Source organism: Henckelia pumila, chromosome 4 (genome assembly GCF_033568475.1).
Source record: "Henckelia pumila isolate YLH828 chromosome 4, ASM3356847v2, whole genome shotgun sequence".
Classification (NCBI taxonomy): Eukaryota; Viridiplantae; Streptophyta; class Magnoliopsida; order Lamiales; family Gesneriaceae; genus Henckelia; species Henckelia pumila.
The window spans coordinates 132,534,177-132,542,213 of NC_133123.1; the positions used below are offsets into that span (position 1 = coordinate 132,534,177).

The 8,037-nt window shown below is 38.9% G+C and overlaps 1 protein-coding gene across 2 annotated transcripts; it reads right to left on the reverse strand.

The window, feature by feature from the left end:
* Positions 1-217: 217 nt before the first annotated feature.
* Positions 218-7,698, reverse strand: LOC140867658 (elongator complex protein 1). 2 transcript variants are annotated; one of them, XM_073272710.1, is made up of 6 exons: positions 7,434-7,698; positions 6,760-7,093; positions 2,415-5,472; positions 1,009-1,095; positions 573-926; positions 218-481 (listed from the first exon to the last, which is right to left on the reverse strand). In XM_073272710.1, the coding sequence occupies exons 1-5, from the start codon at positions 7,596-7,598 to the stop codon at positions 614-616; spliced, it is 3,957 nt and encodes a 1,318-aa protein (XP_073128811.1). In that variant the 5' UTR covers positions 7,599-7,698; the 3' UTR covers positions 218-481; positions 573-613. The 2 variants fall into 2 exon arrangements, with proteins under 2 accessions (XP_073128811.1, XP_073128810.1); XM_073272709.1 differs by having other exon boundaries at positions 218-926.
* Between the last annotated feature and the right edge of the window lie 339 nt (positions 7,699-8,037).

Consider the following 8,037-nt stretch of genomic DNA (forward strand, 5'->3'; position numbering starts at 1 on the left):
ATGGTTGAAAAAATGTCTTCTTCCATAACCCTTTCCAAAATTTAAAGTTTCAATTTGTTCTCCAAACTCATGGTCGCCCTAGAGGAATTTGATTTTAAATTCATATATCAAATCCATTGCATTCATTTGTTTCAAAATCCGATCCAAGGATTTGAAATTTTGTGTTAAATAAATAAATATATTTTTATTGCTTCGGTTTCACATTCACTTGCCAGCCTTTCACAAAACATGGCAATGATATAAACGTTAGGAATGTCTTAAGGTTTGCCTGTTGGGCTTTTGAGAATCTAAAGCCCATTACAACTGTCCCCGATTATAGCTTTGAAAATTTTACGTTACATTTTCTCTCTGCATTTTCTGACGTCTGTGGACGGAAAACCAACACTAAATGCAAATATGTGCATTGGTTCGGATGTTTGGTTTCCAACAAGGATCGCACAGGCTAATCGCTTTAGTTCTTATACATCAGACTGAGTAGTATCTGTAGATCAGAGCCTCGAATGGAAGATAGAATTAGCCCGAGTTCCAAATTTTGTTGAGTCAACTGTTCTTGTTATGAAAGTAAATTTTACCGTGCACAAAAATCGATACACAGGAGAGTTGGCGGAGAGGATCAAAGCAGTACTTTTGACATCCACGAGAAGGCCTCTGAATCAAGCAACGGTTCCTTTCGCACATTCTGAATGTATCGTTCCAACAAAAACACATGTTCATCGACACTGTCACTAGGCATCGCATCCTCGGTTAACTTTACTGCTGCGATTTGAGAGACCTGGAACTTTTCGGCACTACGCTGCAATTTCCGAGCAGTTTCTTCTTCACTGAGTATCACAAGACAAGCCAGCAGAGATTTAAGCTCACATTTTGCTCCTTCGGTTAGAGACATTCCCTTCAAATGCTCTACTAGAGCCATCTCCTCGCTCGGGCTGGATAGCAAAAGGTATTTTCTCTTATGAAAAGTTTCCCCCCGATTAAGGAAAATAAAATATACATAGAAGTAATATTTACCTTCCAGCTCTTATTTTCCCTCTATTTCGTTGACGCCCTCTTCCCCTAGCAGACGTGCTCAGAGAAATCGTTGAACCCTTTCTGGTCCTGCTCAAGAGAAGTGAAACAATTAGTACAAAGCATGTCCACGTGAATTCGAAGATATCACAATTTGGTATTTGATGGCTTCATGGTTTTTAGATAAAGAATACAAAAGTCCAACGAAGCCAGTAGCCACCAATTTTTATCAATGAACAGTAGAAGTCAACAGATTATTGATGGTAATGAGTGGCCCTCCTAGCGGAATACATGAGAGTAGGAGACAGAAAAAAGAAATAACATCACCAGCAGAATACAGGAGACAGACTGGCAAATGAATGTCAGTTCTTAATTATAGAAGTCTAAATTTGAATTCACACTTGGCTCATATCGCGGACAGCAATATCAGATCAGCGAAGTAGGTGCACATAAGATGATATCTCACATTTGTTATATATGGATAATAATAGTTATATGATGAGACAGGAGACAAGCCCCCAACAAATAGAGTTCTGGAGGCGTCTAGGCTTCAGGCTAATAGAATATAATAATGAAAATAAAGTAAATTCATTGAAGTTGGCCAAACTAGGTATATAGAGGGAGAGTGGTCACAAAGGAGTAAAGTGCCTGAGCGGAAGCAATTGCATCTAGAAAGATTCTAGCCTGAATAGAATATAATAATGAAAATAAAGTAAATTCATTGAAGTTGGCCAAACTAGGTATATAGAGGGAGAGTGGTCACAAAGGAGTAAAGTGCCTGAGCGGAAGCAATTGCATCTAGAAAGATTCTATTACAGGAATGAAATATAGAAAAGATGTTGCACCTAGGAATAATATTGGATGGATGAAGTGAAACATACAACAGAGCCTTCAGGTGCAGCAAGATGACAATAAATTTGAAAGAAAAGTATTTTAGTCAATTATTTGGACCACTGTCCTCGTGATAGTGAGATTTGGTTAACGGAAAAGACTACATATTCAGAACCAAACCTGAGAACCAAGAGTAAGGAAGAGGGAGTATTGGACATCTAAGATTGTTCAACCTCTAGAACTACCTGTAAAGGGAAGGAGATACAGATGGCAGACTTGATTGGCCACTCTAAAGGATGATTGCAAAAAAAAAAAAAAAAGAAAGGAAAGGAAAACCACTTGCATGCCACTAACAAAATGAATCAGCCAAGCAGTAGTAAGATTTAAGGGTATCCTGCGTCCATAGATGCCATAGATAGAGCAGGGGCATCAAGAGAAGAGGAAAATATACACTAGTGCGATGGTGCCATGCTAAAAGATATTGGCCAACATTACTAGCAAAAATAAGCAACTCAAAAAAAAAGGAAGTAAGACAAAACTATGTGCTAGAGACAGCTGAAGATTCAGCAAAAACTTACCCTGTGGTATATGCACTCAACTCACTGAAAGTAGTGCTAGCTTGTGAAGCTGTTTCATCGTCAAGATAGCCCACAGATCGCTCGTCAGATTGAATTGTTGCAGCAAGTAACAATCTTCTTTGACGAACCGCCAAGTAGCGGGTCAAGTACTTGCCAGCTTTTTCCATCCCTTCATTGTATTCTCCAATAAGCAAGCTAGCACACTCCAGAGAAGAACTTTTCACTACTGAAACCAGGTCGTCTCTGTGGTGCAGAAAAGCAATTCTCAAAGCCTCTTCCCATTCTCTTGCTTGGACCAATAAGCTGATGCCATTATTTATATCACCGCAATAATCTAATACTATTTTAGCAGCATCGCCTAATTTACCAAGTGCCTGAAGCTCCTCACAGAGTTCACGTGCCAAATGCAAAAGCTCAACCTTCCCAAGTTTATTGAGGCCAGCTACTGTCAGAACCCCCCTCCAATTGCCACAAGCACGATAAGCCTTTAGAGCTTTTTCTAGATGGAAGCAACACAAATAGGTGGTAGCAGCATCCTCAAAGCATTTTGAAGAAAAAAGATGATCTCCCCATGCTTCAAGAATTTGCCGTTTTTTATGCGGCTCATCAATCAACTGAAGACCCAAAGGATATAGTTCAGGAACATTCATCAGCAGGTTCGTAAAATCTTTATAGTAAGGGTCTCCACCAGAAAAAATGTGCCTCAGAGCACTTTCATATCTTCTCAGTTTAAGGTCGATTTTATACTTCATCAAAAGCATTGGCATGTTTTCTAATTCTTCAAGCAGTGGCAGAAATTCTTTAGGATCCTTTTGTGAATTTAAGGCAACAATAGCAGCAAGATTTAAATCATAAAGCCCCAAAGCAGCTTCAAAAACTGCCACTGAATCAGACAGCCATAACAGATGCTTCAGAGCTTCCTCAGATGAAGGGTAAAACGTTCTCTTTGAATCATCAGTTCCAGAGAGCTCCATTTCTCGGATAAACTTTACTTTTTCCAAAGCCTGTTCCAGAGCTGGGGGGTCATTTTTAGCTAAAGTGGTCAGAATGCAAATCTCTCTTAAAGGACTATCCTCGATGTTCTCCTCAAGCGCCTTGCGTATGGCCCTCAGGACAGAGTTTACTTTATTATCATCATTTGAAGCCTTTAGGTCTTTGCATTCATCCTTTATGCGATGCGCGGACAAGTGATTTTTGTACAGTGTCTCCGTGATATTTATACTTTTTAAGCCACAAACAAACTCTGTTATGTAGCTCAAATCTCTTACCTGTCTGACAAAATCTGCAGCTGACTGAACAAAGGTTTGCCAACCACAATGGTCAACAATAATATTAAAATCTATCCTATGTCGTCTTACCATGAGCAAGGCATCTATGAAATGACCTTTGTCCAAAGAATTCACAATTGAAGCAAGGACCAATTTCCTGGGATACACACATTCAAGATTTCCTCGAGGTGTCTGCAGTATGATAGCCGACTCGTCTCCATGGAGGACACCTACAACTTGGGCCCCTCTCTCCCATATATTTATATAAATGCTTTCAGTTTCAGACTTTCTACTCTTCACAAAAGGCATGAAATTCTCATACTTCTGTTCCAATTCTCCACGCACAATATCACCAAAGTCAACAATAAATAGTAAATCCTGTTTCGTTGCAATCACCAAATGAGTCATTGTTGAATCACCAGAATTCGAGTAAAATGAAAAGCTCCCGCAGTTCTTACATAATATCCTCCCCTCAGTATGCAATCTGCCATTGTCATCAAGCCCAAAAAGTAACAATTTATCTGGTGCAAAATCTCCAACTTGAGCGATATCCATCTGAGGACAGGACAACAAGAAATCCTTATTGTCACATTTATGAAGACTGGCTCCCCTATTCGCTCCTGACTTTGGGATGTACTCAGATAATTTTCCACCATCAAACTGAACAAATGCCAAAGATTTACAAGATGGCACAGAAGCTATACCAATAACCACTGTTTCAAGATAATTCTGACTCGAAATTTCACAGTGCCAACCTGAGGATGTCACTGAACTAGGAACTCGATTTTCAGAGCAACTGATCTCAATTTCCATCAGGTAATAACCAAGACTGCCATCCTTATCAAACAGGGTTCTCTTAGTGCTATTACTATAACCAAAACTAAAATAGGAAACACCAAGAAGCACGTGTGAATCCAACCAAGACAGATGTAGCAAAGATCCAAATTCTGTACCAGAAGATGAAGCCTCAACTTTAAAATGGTTCCCTTCCAGCTCATCCCATTGTTCAAGCAAAGGAAGCTCCACAATACTTAAACCTCCATCTGACAGAGTAGCAGCCAGACGATTTTGTGAAACTTTGGAGCAGTAAGTCATATCACGAACAGCGCTAGGAAACTCTAAGCTAAAACAATACATAGGAGGTGGAATCAGGGACAACGCTAATGGGGTTACCAGTATCTTTGAGCCATCAATGACAAATGCTGTAGAATTATCCCTTACAGCTGTGACCCAAACAAACTTGTAGCTTACAATTTGGCCACTGAGAGTCCAACCAATCAACCGAAGAGGTTTTGTCGGATCCCACATGAAGTTCACTTTATCATTCTTTGCATATCTAATCTCCTGCTTTAAGTACCAGTGATTATTACTAAAAAACCAAATCTTGAGGGTATCATATGTTTCATTTCTAACAATAGCAGCAAGAAGATCAGAGTTACAGTTGAACCTCAGAAAGTCTATGGTAGCCTCAATTCCCTCATTGATACTGAATGAGCTTCTCTCTAAACCATTTCTCTCAAAAAAGACTATAGATGGGCATTTCTTTTCTTCACTTCGATCATAGACAGCAGCAATTTTTCCTCCACTTTGAATCCAGTCCAATACTGATCCCATGAAGGGCCTTGCTTCTGAGACAGCATGGAGCGCCCCTGAGTCACGTTCCCAAACTTTAAGCTTTTTATTTGAGGGAAATGAATCGTGCACCTTGCTTAGAGCTGCAAAAAACTTGCCATCGCCCCTCCATGAAATGGGATTGTCAAATAAAAATTCAGCTGAAGATGCTAATTCATCTGAAACACAATCCAACACATCGCATGAATACACTGCACAACTCCATCTCGATGCTAAATTATTATTTTTTTATAGGAAACCGAATATTATTAACTAGAAATAAAGATAATTACATAAAACAGGTGGACCAGAGGTCAACTCAACAAAAAACTACCAAAATCTAGAAACTCGAGCCAACTGACAAAAAATAAGACTCCAATCCCTAGAAAGTTTTGACACAGAAAAATTTAAGATCCGCAGTAGACTGACACCAACAAGGGACCCTAATCTTAATCATTTCCCAGCAATCATCAGCCGATTCATCTTGGTAAAAAAATCATCCTGTTTCGCTCCCACCAAACAGACCAGCAGATGCAATCAACTACCATATTGCAGAAAAGCCGGCCATTTCTTCCCAAATCTCGGCCTAAAGTCCATGCATATGACCAATGGAAATCACCCAGGGCCATTTATTCTCCAGTACTAAACATTTTTTGCATTATAATCAAGACAATAAAAAAGCAAAGGATCGTAGGAAAAAAATCCATTATACCTGCCTCTTCCAAAATCATGTTTTTGAGGTTTACTACACTCGGTCAACATTAAACCACACCACCAAATGAATATTTCCGAATCCTTTATCTAGTCATCCACATCTATCAACCCGATCGATAATGATGACTTCTATATTTCACCAACTACAATAAGGTTGGTGTAAATGCTATTTCTCATCTGCTCACAATTCCATGATAGTTGCAGTATGTTTTTATGTGCATCTTCTCCACTCTCCCTTCATAAACCACATAACTCTCTTACTAGCAATAATGACAATGTACAATTTTTCAATTGGAATTTAAATGTTGCCTAGTGATTAAGAAAAAGGCCTGGAAAGGGCACAAGAAGAAATTGTTGTGTGCAAAGCTACCAAAAGATAGGGGTCAGTTGCAAAAAATCAAAATAACAAGAGGAACCTATTCTTGCAAACAAATTTTCACACTAATCCATTTGCGCAAGTCTCCCCTGAAGAGTGAGTGTGAGTGAAAGAAATTTTGAAAACTTTCCTCAGCATTCCAAAAATCTCTCTTTGAAAAGAATTAACTCATAATGCAATCTTAGTATTATATCACAAAACCATCCATATACATTTTATGAACTATCGTCGTTGAGAGCGAAAAATGTTTCCTTCAAGCCCCCGAAAAAAAAACGCAAAATTAAACAGATGTCACCAAGTTAAACATAAGAGGCAGCTTATGCATGATTGACTCACATCAAGTTTAAATTTAAAGAATATGGTAAAAAGTCCTTACGTACGTCAATATCTTCTGACAAATCATCGATTGTCATCTCATACAACAGATCCCAGTCAAGATTCATCACTAGAATCTGCTGAAAACCAGTGACCATACCGAACACATCACCATCTGGACTTAGTGAGATGCACCTGACACCACCTTCGACTCGCCCAACAATTTCTGTTGCATTATCATCCACATTATAGAGTAATAGAAGACCATAAGAAGTTCCCATGAGCAAGGCTTCCTTTTCCATGACATATTCTAAACAAGTAATGTAATCTCCAGCTTCTAGATCAATAAGCTGAGCCGAAGCAGGTAATGAGGTCTTACTCCAAGCTCCTTCCGTCTGGTTGTGCAAAAAGATTCTTCAGGAGATATATAGATACAGAGCAATTGAGAGATCGAGAAACTTGGTGCATAATCATCAAAAATAAGTTTGGAAAGAGATTAGCCTTTGACTTGGACAATTTCACAAATCATGAATATTTATCAAAGATAAAAGCTTTCTTATTTATGCAGCTTAATTTGTTATATACACATGCATAATACCGTGATTCGTAAAACACATCCATAATCTTCAGGCTACACACCCAAAAAAAAAAAAAAAATCCCACCTGCACTAAATTCTGGAAGACTGTACCGAGAAACTACAAAGTAAACAGAATAAAATAAAAATGTTTTCATACTTGAGATGAAAGATTCTCTGTTGTGTAAATGAAGTTTGAGGATGAAGCGAAGAAGAGGCGGTCGCGCTCCACGTCAATGGCCGACAACCGGAGGAACTCCTCCCCACTTTCAGACTGTAACTGCAGCCTCGCAGCCATCTCCCAAGAAATCTTCAGATTATTCATCTCTTACTCGGTGAATTTTTCAATTCGATTGGCGGTTCGTGGTTTGGTCCAAGCCTACCACAGCGTGATTACCTCACTGAGGTTTTGTGGGTTTTAGCTGAAGGTCGTTGGAGAGTGCTTATATATTAACCTAGTGCACTATCTGCATTTACTCCCTGAAGTTTTGCGTTATTGCAAATCAACCCACATCCTTTTAATTTTATTGTTTTACTTTATTATATATTGAAAAATTTTCACACGTTCAACCATGTTTTCCCACTTGGTTCGCGATCACTAAAACTCGATAGTTTTAATGATCGCGGACCAAGTGGAAAAACATGATTGGGCAGCTGAAACTTATCATGCAAGAAAAGGGTGGCATTACATATGCCATATTGTATCGTGTCCCGAGGAACAATTTGATTAGGTTGATACGTTGTTAGATCGTTTAATATATCAA